This window comes from Sceloporus occidentalis, unplaced genomic scaffold, assembly GCF_023333645.1.
Source record: "Sceloporus occidentalis isolate IW3139 unplaced genomic scaffold, rSceOcc1.0.p SCAF_6, whole genome shotgun sequence".
Classification (NCBI taxonomy): Eukaryota; Metazoa; Chordata; class Lepidosauria; order Squamata; family Phrynosomatidae; genus Sceloporus; species Sceloporus occidentalis.
In genome coordinates, this window is record NW_028316986.1 from 95,009,184 (window position 1) to 95,028,342 (window position 19,159).

At 39.2% G+C, this 19,159-nt stretch overlaps 1 protein-coding gene across 7 annotated transcripts in view; it reads left to right on the forward strand.

Moving 5' to 3' along the window:
* The window catches only part of PTPRK (protein tyrosine phosphatase receptor type K), a 468,792-nt gene that overhangs the window by 390,243 nt on the left and 59,390 nt on the right, over positions 1-19,159 (forward strand). For 3 of the 7 annotated variants that reach the window (XM_089530406.1, XM_089530407.1, XM_089530409.1), the window contains exons 14-15: positions 7,861-7,999; positions 13,477-13,506. In XM_089530406.1, coding sequence (XP_089386532.1) covers positions 7,861-7,999; positions 13,477-13,506 — 169 coding nt within the window. The remainder of the gene's footprint in view (positions 1-7,860; positions 8,000-13,476; positions 13,507-19,159) is intronic. The other 4 variants (XM_089530410.1, XM_089530411.1, XM_089530412.1 and 1 more) reach the window with 2 other exon arrangements.

Genomic DNA, 19,159 nt, shown 5'->3' on the forward strand with positions numbered 1-19,159 from the left:
CACATCTATCCAACCTCAGTTTCAAAATCTCTTACAAGGGAGAATTCACTACCAACTGTATGAATGTAAGTTTGGGATTGTTTTCACTTTCTAACCTCTCTTCTCTTTCAAACCTAAAGGTAGAATTTAAGAAGTTCCAGGGCTATATGTGTACAAACACACAGTTGTTGAGTCAAGGTGACCTACAATCTGTAAATTGCCAATTGGCATGTTTGTTTGTTTTTCCTGTCAAATCTTTTGGTAGTTTTATTGGAGAGCTAGATGTTTAACCCTGGGGGTAGGATGGGATTCACTCTGATGATTTTTTGATAGGAAACGTTTGCTTTTGCTTTTAAGCTCCTGGAAAGTCTGGGTTCAGACGAATGAGTTTGGGCTTGCTGTGCAGATCTCCCCTTCCCAACCTTCTGGTTTTCAGGCATGTTCTGAATTCCTTTTTTTGTGCAATGGATTGTCATCACAGAAACAGAAAAATGTGGGTCCAAACAATTGATTTCATTTTGCCATGTGAGTTCCTGTCCCCCTTCTTCGCACTTAGGATCCTGAAATCACTTTCCATTTCCTTTGTAATGGGATTGCTAGTGGAACAGAAAAATGTGGCTCCAAATTAATGTTCTTCTCTTGCTTTGTGAATTATTAATTATGGATAGATCACACTAATGATATATACATAATCCATCTAGTAGCAAAGGAAAATACAGCTCTGTATACCTTGTGCTGCGCAACATGAGTAGGCAAATGCTGTTATGGTGAACTAGACGGCTGCTGGGTGAACAGAATGCCTTTTGTCTAACCTAATTTTTCCTTTCTTTTCCCACTTGATGTGAAAGTCATTCATAAGAGTTGTAGATGGGTGGTGAAATAGATGTATTTGACACTGCCTGCAGTGATCCTACTCTCCTCCCCATCGGCCCCCAAGTACTGTTAGAAGTTAGAACTGAACTCCAAACAATGTCAGGCATCCACCTTGTTTTGAAGACCTTGGAATAAGAATGATTCATCTTGATTACCTGAAATAATGATATGTAAATTCAGGAGCAGGGGAAAAATACAGGATATTTTGTTTTGTTTTTTAATACTGTTCTCCAAGGGAATCTTCCTGCAGTTATTTATAAAGTCGATCTTTGAAATGCAGTAACTAAATTTCCATTATGAAAGTGCTTTGCAGAGCACTGAAGTAATAGTTCCATTTGTTTTCTTCATGTTAACCCATTTTCCTATTTTTCCTCTTAATTTAATCTTTCATCTTCACATAATTCATCACACTTCATTAGTTCCCTTCAAGAACAAGCTATTTTTCCCTCGCACTAGCTCTAGCAAATAGGTTGAAAATTAGATTTTTGTACCTATAACATCCAAACTCTCCACTGTCCTGTGGAACTGGCAGCTTTCCTGTGCATCAAATCAATCTTCTATGGAGAAGCTAATGGATGACTTCCCAACTGCTTTATGTTAATCTAATCAGTTTTTCTATCTTTATTCATCAAGTTGCCTCTTTCGCTTCTCTCAAAGCTTGTGAAAGATTTCTTGGACCACTAGATTTGTTCTTTTTGTATGTTCCACCACTAGTTGATTCTGTAGAAATCCCCACTCTTTAATACACAGCATGTCCTGTCCTTTATTCTTTGACATGTTACATGGCAATCAGACTACAAGTCTAGCCAGGAACTTTAAAGCTTTGTCATTTTTACCTAGTGCTTTCTTGCCTGGATACTTCTTTGGTCTGTTATTTCTTTTGACTAAACAATATCTGAGAATTCCTCCAAGCAATCTTGGGTTTGCAAACTCTTCAATATCTTCTCCTTTTTCTTTGCACCATCCTAAACTCTTCCAGCTTTTTCAAACTAATAAGTATTTCTAGTTGATTATTATGCCTTACAGCAGGTAATATGACCCTTGCTCTTTAACTGATTTAGTATGACATTTATTGTTTGAATTCTTCAGATGTAAAATTTAGCATTCTTTCTTACCTTCCTCTAATTCCCTATATTCATCTTTATCTCAAATTGTTCTACCACTGGCCCAGAAATTGGCTCTCTCTGGACTACATCTGGCCTGCTGTCAAGAGAACCTAATATGAAATCTGCAACCTGGTACTGAGAGTATGTTGTTGTTGTTGTTGCTGCTGCTGCTGTAATATTTCAATCTGATTTTAGACCTGGTTGTGAGACAAAGAGATGGCTATGGTTACCTTGGTGGATGACCTACACTGGGAGCTAGACAGTGGAAGTGTGTCCCTGTTAGTTCTGCTGGACCTCTCGGCAGCTTTCAATAAAATGGTATCTGTCTGAATCACCTTGCTGGGATGGGACTTGGGGGCACTGTTTTATGGTTCCTTTGCGCCTTCCTGGAGGGGTGAAGCCAAAAGGTGGTGCTTAGGGACTCCTAATTGATACTCTCTGGGCATTGGCTTTCAGGGCTCAGCTATCTTCTGTCCCCCATGCTATTTAACATATACATGCAACCACTGGGAGAAGATCAATGTCTCAGTATGCAAATGACACCCAACTCTATTAACCCATTCCACCACAAGCCAAGGTTGCTGTTTTGGTTCTAGATCAGTGCCTGTCATAAGTAATGGACTGAATGAGAGGGAACAAATTGAAACTTAATCCAGACAAGATGGATGTGTTCCTAGTCAATTGAAAGGCAATTTGAGGAATAGGGGATCAGCCTGTGCTGTGAGCCCAACCGGGTGTCACCCCTCTTCTGGGTGTCACATGATGTAGTCTGCACCCTCACTCCCCCACCCCCCAATGATGCCATTGATCACCATCATCATTCTTTCTACTACATCTTCAGGTGTTCCCATGTATGTGCAAATCTAGCAAAACCGCAACCTACTCACAAGAGGGAAGTATCTGCAGACTCAGGGTAACCCTGTCGTTTGTAGGGACATAACAATAATTAAATAGGAAAAAACACCTGAAAACAGGGGAAGCACTCTCCAAAATTTTGCAGTGCTAACTCTGTGGCATTGAGTGATGATAGATTAAGGGGTAATACTCTGACACCTATGGGGATAGACAGTGGAAACAAGTGATTAAATTATAAAGGTAGAAGGGGAAAATAGATACAAACAGTGCCTTGCAGAAGTATTGGTTCCACCGTTGGACTTTCAACAAACTCTAGGCCCTTCCAGACATATAATTTTGAAATCTGCCATTTTATATTTTCAGATCTTAAATTTCACATTTCAAAATATATGTTCACCTAGGTTTGCTGTAATAGAAGTACAGTCCACCCATATACGAGATATGTTGTGTTCCCGTTTTAGAATCATAGAATCGTAGAGTTGGAAGAGACCACTAGGGCCATCCAGTCCAACCCCCTGCCATGCAGGAAATCCAAATCAAAGCATCCCTGACAGATGGCCATCCAGCCTCTGTTTAAAGACCTCCAAGGAAGGAGACTCTATCACCTTCCGAGGAAGTGCATTCCACTGTCGAACAGCCCTTACTGTCAGGAAGTTCCTCCTAATGTTCAGGTGGAATCTCTTTTCCTGTAGCTTGCATCCATTGTTCCGGGTCCTGTTCTCTGGAGCAGCAGAGAACAAGCTTGCTCCCTCCTCAATATGACATCCTTTCAAATATTTAAACAGGGCTATCATATCACCTCTTAACCTTCTTTTCTCCAGGCTAAACATCCCCAGCTCCCTAAGTCGTTCCTCATAGGGCATGGTTTCCAGACCCTTCACCATTTTTGTCGCCCTCCTTTGGACACTGGCTTGAATTTAATCAAATCACCACTGGCTTGAATTCTTCAGTCTGGTCATTTTACGTTTAACATTTTCTAGACAGATATTATTATAATCTGTCTCACTTGGAACCAGTCTGCAAACTATTCTATAACTATAATTTCTGTTTAATCCAGCTAGCTTTATTTTGATGACCTTTTTGACCTGAACTGTTATAGGTTTCACAGCAGGAAAGCCATCTTTTTCCTTTACCCATTTAAAGGCAGCAGTATTAATGCTTGGGAGTCAAGCTCCCTCAGAATTTATGAACAAATAATAGCCGTTTAATACGGTTTCAAAATCCCTCTGTACATGGCAGACTTGCCCATTGCAGGGATACAACACCTCCCCCGTTTCTCTTATTACTTATTGTCACATAACACTCACTGTTGTGATCTTAGTCTGATCTGAGTTTAAATGGATGCTTATGAGACAGAGAGAAATTCATAGAATCATAAGAGTTGGAAGAGACCACAGGAGCCATCCAGCCCAACTCCTTGCCATGCAGGAACTCTCAGCTAAAGCATCCCCGACAGATGGCCATCCAGCCTTGTTTAAAGACCTCCAAAGAAGGAGACTCCATTACTCTCCGAGGAAGTGTGTTCCACTGTCGAACAGCTCTTACTGTCAGGACATTCCTCCTAATGTTGAGGTGGAATCTCTTTTCCTGCAGTTTGCATCCATTGTTCCGTGTCCTGTTCTCTGAAGAAAACTTGCTTCCTTCACAATATGACATCCCTCCAAGTATTTAAACAGGGCTATCATATCACATCTTAACCTTCTCTTCTCCAGACTAAACATCCTCAGCTCCCTAAGGCGTTCCTCATAGGGCATGGTTTCAAGACTCTTCACCATTTTAGTCACCCTCCTTAGGACACGCTCCAATTTCTCAATGACCTTTTTGAATTGTGGTGCCCAGAACTAGACACAGTATTACAGGTGGGGCCTGACCAGAGCAGAATAGAGTGGCACTATTACTTCCCTTGATCTAGACACTATACTTCTATTCTATTGATGCAGCCTAAAATTGCATTGGCCTTTTTAGCTGCCGCATCACACTGTTGACTCATGTTCATCTTGTGGTCTACTAGGACTCCTAGATCCCTTTCACACATAGTTTCATTCAGCCAGGTGTCCCCCATCCTATATCTATGCATTTCATTTTTCTGCTCTAAGTAGAGTACCTTACATTTTTCCGTATTAAATTTCATTTTGTTAGCTTTGGCCCAGCCTTCTAGTTTATTCAGGTCATTTTGAATTTTGAGCTTGTCCTCTGGGGTATTAGCTACTCCTCCTAATTTGGTGTCATCTGAAAATTTGATGAGTATGCCCCCAATTCTGTCATCCAGGTCATTGATGTTGAATAGCACTGGGCCCAGGACAGACCCCTGTGGGACCCCACTGGTCACTTCTTTCCAGGATGAAAAGGAGCCATTGTTGAGCACCCTTTGGGTTTGGCCAGTCAACCAGTTACTAATCCATGTAACAGTTGCTTTGTCTAGCCCACATTTTACCAGCTTATTTGCAAGAATGTCATGGGAAACCTTGTTAAAAGCCTTACTGAAATCGAGATCAATTCTTTTCCCAAAATCATAGAAATCTATTACTGAAATTTAAAGAGAATGCAAAGAACCTGCACTAGTCCATCTTAACCTAGAGGTTAAGTTTGATTCATTTAGTGACATGGAAAATACTATATATACTCGACTATAAGTCAAGAAATCTATGCCCCAAAATGGACTCCAAAATCATGGGTAGCCTTATATATGAGGCAATGTTAATGCTGTGTATAAATTTCTGCAAAAAGTGCCCACCTTCCTCTGTAGCCAGGGATCTTGTAATAGCTTCCCATTTGAGTCCCCGGCACACACTCCTCTCTCCCTCCCTCCCCACTCTCCCTCTGTGTGCTTGTGTGTGTGTGTGTGCTTGTGTGTGTGTTATCCCTCAGCCTTCCTGCGCAGCCAGAGCTAACAGGCAGCTGCTGAGTCAAGAGAGAAAGACAGTATGCCCAGGCTTGGAGCCCCTTTTACAAGCCATAAGCCTTGCAAATCCTGGGTGAAGAGAAGAGAGGAGGGGTTTCTAACCCCCCCCCCCTTTTGCAGGCCATAAGCCTTGGGAATCCTGGGTAAAGAGAAGAGAGTGAGAGGGATTTCTACCCCATTTTGCAAGCCATAAGCCTTGGGAATGCTTTTGGTAAAGGGAAAAGAGTGTGTGTGTGTGTGTGTGTGTGTGCCAAGGTTTGTTTCCCCTTTTCCATGCTGAGACTGTGACCCTTGGGAGAGGTCTAGAGAAAAAGATGTAGGGACAGACGTGGTGCTTTGTTTCCCCCTTTAGATCTTTTGTAACATGTCCCACTGGTTGACCCTCAACTTATCCATGTCATATCAAAATCCATGATTTTCACCCCAAAAACTGTCCTCGACTTAAACATGAGGTCAACTTATACACGAGTATATATGGTAAGTATGAGCATTACATTGGACAGCTAGTAAAATATTAATGAGCAAATTCACTATTGAGTTACTGTGATATACATAGCCTTTTTGAAAAGGAAGGATGACATGCACAAGACGAACAGTGTGTTCAATCAAAAATGTCAAAATGATTTTTCAGATGAGACTTTAGTATGCTGGGGCACTACTCACAGTGCCCTCGTTGATTGTAGCAGGTCAGCAAGTTCAGGAATCTGCAAACTAGTCAGTTTTAAAAGTTTGTTGCTGGAGGGATGGCTCGTGAGGCACTGAATTCTAATGCTGTTGTGCCAGTAAATATATATTTTAACATTTAGACTTAGCATGGTGAATGAGAAATATATTCTACAATATTATCCATATTTTTATATGCTGCAGGGTGGCAGGCTGGACAGTAAACAAATTTACTATTCGTTTTGTCAGTTTTTACAAATTGTCCATGTCTATGTAATGTGCTCAATTGCTGCCTGTGTCTAGGTTCATTCTTCATTAAACACACAGGCATAAAACCTAATACATTCATTGTTCATACCAGGTAATGGTACATAGATATGCATTTCGTACTGAAATATGTCTGTCTATCTGGATGGTAGATCATATCTAAGCCTATCTTTCAGAAAGAGATTGTGATTAATGATATATTAATTACATTGTATTATCTAATAGTATATAGGCGTCCTTTGTTTTTCAACTCCTTGCTTTTCTATGCACTGCTCTTTCAATATTCTAAATTGGTACCCAGTGCCTAGTACCAGCTTCTGCCAACCTAGCAGTTCAAAAGCGTGCAAATGCAAGTAGATAAACAGGTACTACTTCGATGGGAAGGAAGATAACAGCATTCTGTGCAGTCATGCTGACCACATGACCTCAGAGTCATCTTCAGACAACACTGGCTCTTCTGCTTAATAACAGAGATGAGTATCATCTCCTGTAACTGGTTACAACTAGACATTCATATCAAGGGAAAACCTTTACCTTTACCATACATTCAGCATATGGTCCACTCTTTCGACCATGTATAGAATTAATGGGTTCTGGTAATGTATAATTTTAAAAAGTCAAAAGAGGAGTTTGGTGGCTGCAACTACTGTACTGTACTCAGATTGAGTACAAATACGAGGCTTTGCACATTCCTTTTGCAGCCACATGCTGCTGTATTTTTTTTTAAAAAAATCATCACCATCTTTCATTCAGTCTGTGCACTGTATAGTACAATCAGCCTTGTGACCATCTCTTTTTTCTCTTCTTCTGATGCCTGGGAGGATGGTTGTTGGAGTATTTTGATGCACCCAGAAGTTCTCAAGAAAGTTTGAAAGTTGTTTTAAAGGAGCAAGCAAAGAGAGTCCTGGCTTGCTCTGCTGAGGAGCACACAGGAGGGGAGAAAAAAGAATGAAAATGGTGAAGGACTGATTGCAGGAGGGGTTACCATGTGTGCCTTTAAATTGATTTTGACTTGCAGTGACCTGTCACAGCATTTCCATGGCAGAATTTTTTCAGAGGAGGTTTGTCATTGTTTTCCCCTAAGGCTGAGAGAGGGTGATTCCAGGCTGAGAGAGAGTGATTCCACTTTCAGAAAGTATATGCTCCTCAGGACTGGGATGATTATCTTCTTTTAATTGGAACAATTCAAATAACTTTTCATTCTCTTTCTCTCAGCAGCAGCAACAGAAGAACCAGAGGTAATTCCTGACCCAGCCAAGCAAACAGATCGTGTTGTGAAAATAGCTGGAATAAGTGCTGGAATTTTAGTCTTCATTCTCCTCCTCCTGCTTGTCATATTAATTGTCAAAAAGAGGTAAGTATTGTGGATCTGTCGTTTTCCTTTCATTTGGTGTTGTCAAGTAATCTAAAAGAAATTCTTTCACAGGTCCTTTCAGGAAATGTTTCTTAAAGAGAACATTGTTATTTTTAAATTAAGACATTGTAGTGCAGGGAACCAATACCCTATAGTAATATCAAATTTGTTTAACTAAAGACTGTGAAAAGTATATAGGCAATAGTATGAACAAATACAGAGAGGTAACTGAGATAACATTTCTTCTTTACATAGCATCCTATTTTCATAAGGTTTAAGCCAAACCTGCCTGAGGTAATTTTCTGTAGTTATACGTCATTTAGCTGGCTTGTCCTGGAAAATATTTTATGAATTATATTACCTTCATTTTCAACAATGAAAATATTAAAAAATATTATTTAAAATCACATTACATCACCATAATTTTTCCACTGGGTTATAAGTATGCAAAACTTAAAATGCAAAAATGTATTAAATTATATTGGGGGGAGGGTCATGTTTCCTAGTTGTTTCTAAAAACCTGACAAAAAAGCAACAGCACCATCTTCTGGAATAATAAGTATCTCAGGAAAAATAATGTTTCAACATCAGAGTGAAGTACTTTATTGTTGTTACTGTTATTTTAAAAATACACAGACATTTAACTTTTAAATGTAATTACCTTTGTCACTCTGACATATACTTTTATAATCAGCATCTACAAATTATCAAAAATGAAGTTACTAATAAGAGTATGCAATGGCCTTTTTTTCCTGCATTTCTTCCCCTTTCATTCTCAATTTCTTCTGGATGCAAAAACATGGCTTTAGAGTAAGACAGTGTGAAAATCTAAAGCTGCTTATATCAAATTAGTCCATTGGTTTATCTAGCTGAGAACTATTTACTTGCAGTGGCCTCTCCCATCACTCAGTGCTTGTAATTCATTGACAATACTAGAATTCTGAATCTGCACCCTTATGCATGCAAAGCATGTTCTCCAACTAAGAGTTGTGGGATTTTTTTTGCTACAGGGATGTATTGTGATGTTTTTGAATTTTTCCCCTAGATTAGAAAAGTAGAAGAACAATGATATACATCTGTATTTCTGTGTAAAGTTAAAATGAAACATTTTTTCTATTCATTTTTACCAAGTCAAAACATTACTATTATGCGTGAAAGTCATATCTATGTCTTAATCGTTTCCAATAGATTTTTTTTAATTTATTGCCTTTTTACAATTACCCCCTGGAGATATATAACATGGAGGAGAAACGTCTGCATTAGAAACCTTAGGTATGCTTATAGTGTTCTGTGTTAGTTAGATACATATGTGATTTTTCCCAACAGTGCTTTCACTTTTTATTTTCTGTTGTGTACCTCTGTGCTTAAAAATAAATATGCATACTATTGTCATATTAAAATGGCAGGAATTCCAGCAGTATTATTAAGACTGGCCTAACTGCTTGATCTAAATAAATTGATCATTAGGATTGCAGGGTGTAATTCAACATACAACCATCCTCCATGATTCAATTCTTAATTGAGGAATTACCACATTTAGAGGCAGTCCTCCCATTATTATTTGTCTAGAAATATTACATTTTCGGGCTACAGTTCTCAGTATTCCTCTGCCAGGATGGCTATAGGCCATGGAATTCCAGGAGTTGTGCAAAATCCAATTAGTTCCAAGCTCTGCTAAAGCTCTAAATTAAGTTTTTTTCTTAGTTCCTAGGATGACAGTAATTCTTGCACTTGCATGTTGGCCCTCCTTCATGCTTTCCCTTTATTTCTGAAATGTTCAGGGAGTAGCTACTTATGTAACAAAGTTTTTACACCAGAAGAAGGCAAAATATTGACTTAGTATTAGATACTGAAATGAACTTCACTGTTTTATGAGAATATTTAAAATCTCATTTCATTTAATAAAAAGCAAATTTACTAATCTTACCTTGATATACAGGGCCGCTGTCACAGATGATGGGCAGGATTACACAGAATGTTGTTGTTGTTGTTGTTGTGTGCCTTCAAATTGTTATGGTGACCTAAAGTGAACCTTTCACAAGGTTTTCTGGGGCTGAATGTTTGTGATTTACCCAGGGTTACCGGGTGGGTTTCCATGGCTGATCAAACCCTGGACTCTAAATTTGTGGTCCAATGCTGAAAACATTATAGAAAGAAAAGAAGAAAAAGACAGACCGGCAGCTTTCTTTGGAATTGCTCTTGTACAAGACTTCCTCTAAGCCTAGATCATGGATGGCAGAGCTTTTGGGGGTCCCTAAAGAAGAACTTCTACTAGGCTTGGCTAAGATATTGTGCAAGCCTCATGCTTGACATTGGGGAGCAGCCTTGCTCTATTGTCCCTCAAACATCCAGTCAGTTTCATTCTGATAAATTACAGCAACTATGCTTCTAATTTTTTGGTTCTTTTTTAGTCTTCCATCTGGAAAAAACTTAAAGCTGCCATGGAATTTCACATGGAAAAATTATGGAACAGGGTTGGAGAACTTTTGACCTTCCAGAACTATTGCTCTCATCATTCTTCAGAGTTGGAAAGACTGATGAGAATTGGGATTCAGCAATATCTGCGAGGCTCTCTAGGCACCTTACAGAATTTGTCAGCAGCTAGAATGTTTTTCTCCAGTGTGGGGTTGGAGGGGTCCTCAAAGCTGTGGGTTTACTGTTTAGGAGATGAACACTGTAGAAAGTGCAGTGTCCCCACAAGCTCTGGTTACTCATGCTTAATCTAATTTTATGTAATTTTCATAGCTATGTGTCCCCTTGCCTAATTTACCTTTTAATGGTGAAATTGAATGATACTGCAGCATGCATACCTTTATAATACTGAGCCCTGGATATAGCTTGTAGGAATATTTCAGTAGACTATATTAATTATGATTAAAATGTGATTGATATATATCCCAGCTAAATTAACTGAGCAGTTCCTTCACTTGCCTGGAATTGCCCCCTCATTCTTGGGAGAGAGTTCTTTGTAGATCTTGCATTTTCTGAATAGAATTCAAATGTATCAGATACTGAATTGACAACTTTCCTTTATAGATCTTAAACAAAGACTCTTCCGTTTGTGAATAAATTAGGCATCTAAGTAAAAAGTGCTTTATTTATAACCAGCACTTGACACAAGCATATAGTGTGACACTAGTGATATAGCTGCAAATATAAAAACCCTATCCCATTCCATATTCAAAACAGTGAGATTATCCTTTTTAATGAAACTATAATGTTTGGAATTTTTTTTAATGATAATTAATTTAATTGGATATCTATTCTAATATATAAATCATCCCTTTCATTGTCTTCTTTCCTCAATAAATGTGGACAATTTTTCCCATAAGTATTTGGACAAAAGTCACCATGGACATCTTTTAAGTCTTTATTGTACAGCATGTGCTTAAGACCTAGTGTACAACCATGTTGAAATTTATTAAATCTGACTGAAAAGGGATTCAGATATTTTTTGTATGAAAGCTGAACATTAACAAGGTTTGACACATCTTAAAGCCAGACTCTTAAGTTATGCTTACTATGTAAAAGCTACCTGAGAGCTCCCTCGATAGCATGCTGGAGAAGCTGGAGGAGAGCGAAATCAAATGCACAGGGAAGGAGGAGTTGCTGACTGGTCATCTGAACATAACTCAGTTGCCATTTACCCCATTCCTTCCCCTTCCCTGCGTCTAGGGGAAATTGCCCTGCAAAGTGAATAAATTACCTCCCTTTTTTCCTGCTCATTTGGCAGTAGTTATCTCTGGCATTCTCTGCGAATTGTTGTGGAGGTCCAGCACACTTCAGGATCAGAAGTCCCCACTACCTAATGCCTACTCTAATGTACAGAAGTGGTTACCCATTTGTAACACCACCTCACAATGTAATTCTGGAGTGCTTTATATGGGAGCAGCTAAAATCATTTTGAATAACGTGGGGAGCCTATCTCACAAATAGCTTGCCACATGGAATTACGCTCATCAGTTGGTGTGCAGTCTTGCCTTTATGTCTTGATATAATCAGAATTTGTAATCTATTTCTAAAATAGAGTTATCTCTAATATTGAACTGTGAGTTCAAATTATTATTAGACTTATGCATACAGAGATATACTTTTTCACCCCATAATGATCTCAGCAGATCAATTTCCACTTGAAGATAGGCACTTGAAATTCCTATTTTCATTTATTCACTGGGACAAAATTGACTTTTAACCAGTTGTTCACCAGGAATTCTTCATTAATCTATATTCCTCTAAATATGCCTCCTAAACATATAAAGGGTTTTTTCTCCTCCTATAAACATCTCACATATCACAGCATGTAAACACAGTAGAGAAAATGTTATGCTTTAAACTTTTAAGTGTTTATTATACTTCTAGGTGGTATAAAAAGAATTAATGGTCATTCTTTACAATCATATTAGTGATTCCATCATGTGGTATCCCTTTTGATACTTCAACTTTTTAACATTTTTAGGGAGATCAGAAGAATGCATGTTAATGTCACATGGATTTAATTACTCTTATACATTAACACAGATTTCCAAATTTGATTTATTGGGGAAAATAATCTGAGTGGTAAGCAGTTTTGTGTGATTTCATGACTCAGAGTTGTCTTACGCTTTGCCTGATCATTTTTGTTGAAACTGATTTGAAGTTGAATTGAATGAAAACTCTATTAGTTGTTATAGAGTTTTACAAAGTAATCAAACTGCATAAGAAAAGGGATACTGCATCTCTTGAATAGCAAATACTGGGGAGGGGGGTGTTTTAACCATTGTTGAAATATTTCCAGATGCACATAATATTCTTCCATTTCCTTCCCATTTTTTAAAAAAGAGCAAAGCATGCCTATAGTAGTATTTCAAATCTTAAAGTTTTTTTTTAAAGCTTTGTGTGTGTGGGTATATATATATATATATGAAAATATAGGCCCAGTTTACGCACACATCTCCTGTAGAGGTAGCAGAGCAGTAGCAAATTAGGAATACAGGATGTTGGTAAAAGATGCTCACGCCTGTATACCTGTTTGTGGCGATCTTAGTTGTTTGTAAACCCAGCTCTGCCACTACAAGCCTTCCGTTTTTAACTGAATGTGAAAATGAGAGAAAGAGAAAAGAGAGCACAAGATCTGTACACAGCTGTTCTGTATGTCATGACATTTAGATAAGTTATCAGTCATCACATTTATGCTGAACTGCATGTTGAAAATACATAACCCATTTAATTTCCACTTTTTTTGCAATAAATGAAGTGTCAGCATGTCATTTTTCTCTAGTGATCTCCTTCTAACACTGAAATCATTTTTATATATGCTAACGTATTTTTTTAATTGCATGGCACCGTAAGGCATGAGCAAATTTGTAATGCTAATAAAGGAAACATAAATTTTGAATTTTTTAAAACGCACATTTTCTCTGCTTTATTGAATGTGACGGTGTCATGCTTTTCATTCACCATTGCTTCTCTTTTTCCACTGTCTGTGATTTGCTTGCCAGGAGGAGCTACTATTCTTACTCCTACTACCTGTAAGTAGAAATGGGTGACTTACTTCTTTACGTGTTTGAAGATGCAGTATCCCTTTTCACCACAAAAAGAGTGAAAAAAGTCTTTTGCCAAATTTGTCCAAGTAATTTTGTTTGTGTGTGTGTGTGTGTTTTAAGAAATTAAAATTTTCTTAGGGATTCGGCTTTTACTTTTAAAGGGATATTGTATTCTAACTGAATTCCATTTTTCTTTATTTGATTTTATTTTTCCCTATTTCCTTTCATATCAGTACAACTTAATTTTAATTTTAAAATCAAGCTTGGGGTCTCATGTAAAGGATTTTAAACATGGTAGGTAAAAAGATATAGCCCTAATTGGAAGTCTGCAAAGTCTTCACACATCAAATAACAAATTAAAAGGGAACATACATCTTTACTTACAACACACACAGGAAGGAAGGAAGGAAGGAAGGAAAGAAAGAAAGAAAGAAAGAAAGAAAGAAAGGCACCTGCTCTTGTTCCCTTACCTAACATTAATATATACCTTTCTTCCACAGAATCCTTTGTGGGATTGGGCATGCTCCTCCTAAGCATTTGATTTAGTTCTGCATCTTCCTTTTTCAGATGGCTGGTGTGAAAGCAAGCACAAATTGTCCCTAACTTTTCTGTCCAGTTTTTCTCACTCTTCTCTTTTTAATGTAATTTACTTCTTCTATTATTAGGTGTTTTATGTGAATTTCACAAAAAAGAAGATAGGGCCTGTACACATTGGCCAAAAGGCCCATGTTCCCCATGATCTGGCATCATCCTGTATTGATGATGCAAGCCATTAGCCCCGGCTTGGCATAGGCTAGTTTGGATGCTGATCCAGTGGTTCAGGACAAGAGGACCTTTGCCATGGACAGAGGGCACGCACACCTCATGGCCCCATGTACTCCTTACCTGCCTCCACCATCCCATCTTCTCAGAAGACCCCTGTCATGGCCTGTTACATCAGATGGGGGACACCCGGCTATGTGGGTGTAACCAGGTGGTGGTGGGTGGATGTATAAGCCCATGGTGTAGCCATTGCTGCACCAGCCAGGGACTGATCCAGGTCAGAACCAGAGGCAGGATAGCATGGGCTTGGTCCATGTCAACCTACCTGCCTGCTTAGGCCCATAGTGATAGAAGGGAATGAGGTCTCTCCTTAACTGGGAAAACACATATGACAGCCAAGGCAGATGCTCATCTTTCAGACTCTTCTCTATCATGCCTACCACAATCACTCAGGAGAGTCAAAATGGGCTCTTGGGCACATTTTTTCCATTCCTGCTCTACCTATTGCCGTGAAAATGTGATCTAGCAGAGGTTTTTTTAAAAAAACAAAAAACTAATACTTCTTCTGAAGTTTGTTTAAAGCATTTTATTCCTGAGCATCTTACTTTCATGAGCAAGCACTTAGACTGCATATAAATCTACAGTGAGACCTCACCAGCCATGGGCTTGTCATCCACAGATTTGAGCATCTGCGAATGGCAAGCCCCATTCTCCTGGTTGTCATGCCACCATTAAGGACAACAGGACTTGAGGTCCCACATTTTTAATATCTGCAGGGGCAGGATCCGGAATGGATCTCATGGGGGTATGAAAGTCCAACTGTATTTTGTGTGTGTTTATCTGTGATGCCTAAAATTTTATCAATAGTTAGAATACCAGTAGTTTGAAAGGGCCTATCAAAGGTTAGATTTGGAGCATGCCAGTGATCAGTTAATACAAAATAATAATAATAATAATAATAATAATAATAATAATAATCTCACCACAAAATGACAGGCCAAAATAAAGCTGTTTTGGGTCACTTTGGAGGTATACTGTTTAAATGAAGCATACATCCTAAGAGGCCAGAAGCCTCACCAAAACCACGGTCCAGTCCTAAGGACTGGAGCGCCATTTTGACGCAGCTTCTGGCCTCTTAAGATAAGTGTGTCATACCTCCAAAGTGACCCGAAGCAACTTTATTTTGGCCTGTCTGTGTGGGACCTTGGTTTCCTTGAGCCCATGAATCAGTAGGATTTGCTCAGTAAGGAGATTTCTTTTTTAACTTCTTCATTTCAAACAAAAGCTACTGTAACTGAACTGTTGTAGTCTAACATTGGAATCCTCTAGATTATTGTGATGTATTGCAGTTTGCTTGACAAGCAACTGTTTGCTCAGCCAGAAGCAATTAAGCTGTGCAGTTTTCAGAAACTGATAGGCTATCTTACTTCAATCACTTGAGCTCTTACTAAAGTAGTCAGATGCATAGGTTTGTGTAGGTGAATGTTCTCATAGATAATAGTGATCATCCACATAGTCAAATTTCAAAGCAAATTGCTTAGTGTTCCTTAATGACATATTCTGTATGCTGAGTGCCAAAGGTTACTTCCATGCAAAATCAGGTTTGGGGATCCTGATGCTCTTAATCTTCAAACTAACCCCCCCCCCCCATTTAATGGTTTATGACTTCCTGTTTAGTTGTTGCCATTGTTTTAATGGTGTGTGGGAAGAACCCTTAGATGTCCTCAAATACTGCTGTCTATTGATTGCACCTCTACAGCCTTGTCAAGAAAACTTAATTTTCCATAGTTTTGTTATTTGAAAGGTTTTAAATGCTGTTGACTTTATAGCTTGCCTTAACCAGAAACTTGGTTACAATCTTTAGTCTAGCTGATTCTCAAAACTCCACTTAAAATCCTGGAGGATTTGTATAAAATATTATAAAAGTGGTGCTTCAAAAGAAGATTTGCTGAAATGAAGAGATGGGACTGCTTGTTTTTCCATTTCCTTTATTCCTTCCATCTTTCCTTCCTTCCTAGAGGTGGTATTAAGATTTGAAGCAGTCTAAATGAGAGCTTTATCATATGGGGGTGGAAGGAGGGGAGCCATCAGAACTGTAAATATCTTGAAGAGTGTGACAGGATTAAAGAGCAGCAATAAATCTCTTGTATTTTTAGTTCTTCCCATTCCATTTTTACACATGTAAAATCCTTTGACAGCTAAACAGAGGCAGTGTTATTTTGAGGGGAAAATGTCTCAGAGAACTGTGAAAAGTGTTGTGAACAGAGGACCATTTAGAATCAGCAACTCAATACAAATTTAGTGGTCAGGGTAAACTATCCCAAAAGCTTATTTTATTCCACATGTTACAAATGGAAACTACAATTTTGAAAGAATTTTGGCAGCTGTTTCCCCAATATTTGGAGTAACCCTGCATCACAAACATACTGTGACTTTGCCCCAACAAGAAGATAAAAAATGAAGATATGATACAATAACTGGAATTAATAAAAGGCTAAATCATTATTAAAAATAGGACCTTATCACACATGGTCAAAACATCATCAAAACATTCCAGAAACACTGTGGAAGCACTCATCCGTGGCACTTCTAAAGTGTAATTGAAGCTTCCCGCTATGTTCCCGTCATGGAATCGTTCGCGGGGAAGCCATTTTCTGAATAACGGGATATCCTCCTCACTTCCCTGCGAATGATTCCATAGTCGGAAGCCTCAATTAGACTTTAGAAGCACCACAGACGATCACATCCCTGGCACTTAGGCAACATTTCTGCATTTCCATGACGTTTGGATGATGTTTCACCCTGCATGTGATAAGGTCCATAAAGTGGAAAAACCTTTCCCTCTACCCTATGCTGCAGGTTTCCTGTTCCTTAAAACTAGGGTCAAGAGGGTACTCTTTGGCTGCTGCTACACTGCAGAATTAATGGAGTTTGATATCACTTTAACTGCTAGGGCTCCATTCTGTGGAATCCTGGAGTTTCTAGTTTGTTGTGGCACTAGAGCTCTGTTGTGTGAGAAGGCTAAATATCTCACAAAACTACAAATCACCTCTTTAATCAGCTTCAAAACGGAGTTAAAGACCATACCGTTCAAGGAAGTGTTCCCAGACATTACATGATTGTTATCCAATCTTATTTTAATTTTCTGTGTGCTATAGTTTTCTGTTTGAATGTTAAGATGTATTAATATGTATTATGTTTAATTATTTTTGTAGAACGTACACCATAAACTGATTAATTTTATCTATTTTAATTGATTGTATGTACAGTGCTGTGTAAATTTACAGTGCTTTGTAAATAAAGCTTAATAATAATAATAATAATAATAATAATAATAATAATAATAAATCCCAGAATTCCATAGCATTGAACCATGGCAGTTAAAGCAACACTAAACTACATTAATTCTACAGTATAGATGCAGCCACTCTCTGTCAACCTTGATGTCTGCAACTAGTGCAGTGAGTGGCAGATCAGTCATATAACTGATGCTTTTCTTTGCTTGCTTATCTGAAACACTGTATTGTGGAGACGCCTGATATCTTCCTCTCAACCCTGCTGTCCAGCCTTGTGTGGGATAGAGTTTCCATAGCCTAATGCTAGCCCCAGACCATTTTTCCTTTTACCAGGTAGGAATGAGAGATGATACATTGCGCTCTCTCCCTCCCTCCCTCTCTCTCCCTCTCTCTTATATATATCTTCTTCGTGGTCTGTGCGAATCACACAAATAGGTTTATTCTGTGCCTGCGTAGGAATGCTCGGAAACTTCTAGAATCTCTGACAAAAGTTAGTTTGCAACCTTTTGCAACTTTTTGGCGGTAGCTCCACCCATCCCATATGTAGCCCCTAACGTTCCCGCTCTTCTCTAGTTCCTTCATTCCGCCATGCTTAGCAGCCCGGGGAACCTCGCTAACTTGGTTTACCTCACTATTGGCCTTTCTTCTTGAATCTCTGGACTACTGACCAACATAATTGTTCTTGACCACTCTCACGGACTATCCTACGGACTTGTTATCAATTTACAGCTTGACTACGGTACTCTTGACTACTCTATTTGACCATGGCCTCTTTTAAAAGATGCACCAAGTGCAGAGTGAAAATCCCAACTTCGGACGGACATGATAAATGCGTCCTTTGCTTAGGGGAGACCCCTATCCCAAGGGATTGCCCCTATTGTAAGGCCATGACTACACAGGCCTTGAAAAATAGAAATCAAAAATTGAAAAGGTCCTCCAACCCTCTCCAGCCTCTACTTCAGCTTCTCATCCAGAGCTCTCCATGAGGGCATCCACTTCAACAACTCCAAAGGGAAAATCCCTAAGATAGTGAAGGATCTTAGTGGGGACACTACAAGATCCTCCAAGAGGAAGCATGGAGACAAGCAAAAGTCCTCCAAGACAGGTTTTACTGAGCAAGAACACCCTAGACGGGCTAGCTCTGCCTCCCCCGTGGCAAAATCCCGTCGTAAGGGCCCTTCCAGCACTGTTTCGGCCCCACCGCCTGATTTGATGCCCACCGCTACTCCAACCACAATAGCGGTTTTGGCCTCCATCCCGACCCCCTTGGAACCAAGAGTATTTCTGTTGAGCCATCCTACTTTAAAGGACGACGATCTGCAGATTGTCAACCTTGACCTGAGCTCCGAATTGGAAGGAGAGATCCGGGATACTGATCCCCCTATCCTCACTCATAGAGATAGGTCTTGGTCCCGTTCTCCTCCACAGCGAGACCGGGCCATGCTCGGTACAGAAGCTGATGAGGCCCAAGCTCATGAACAACCTGACCGTGATCTTTTTGACTTCTACCCGGATCTTGTCTACGACCATCAAACCAGGCAATACTTGTTGCCCATGGATGCTACACACCTCCATTGTAA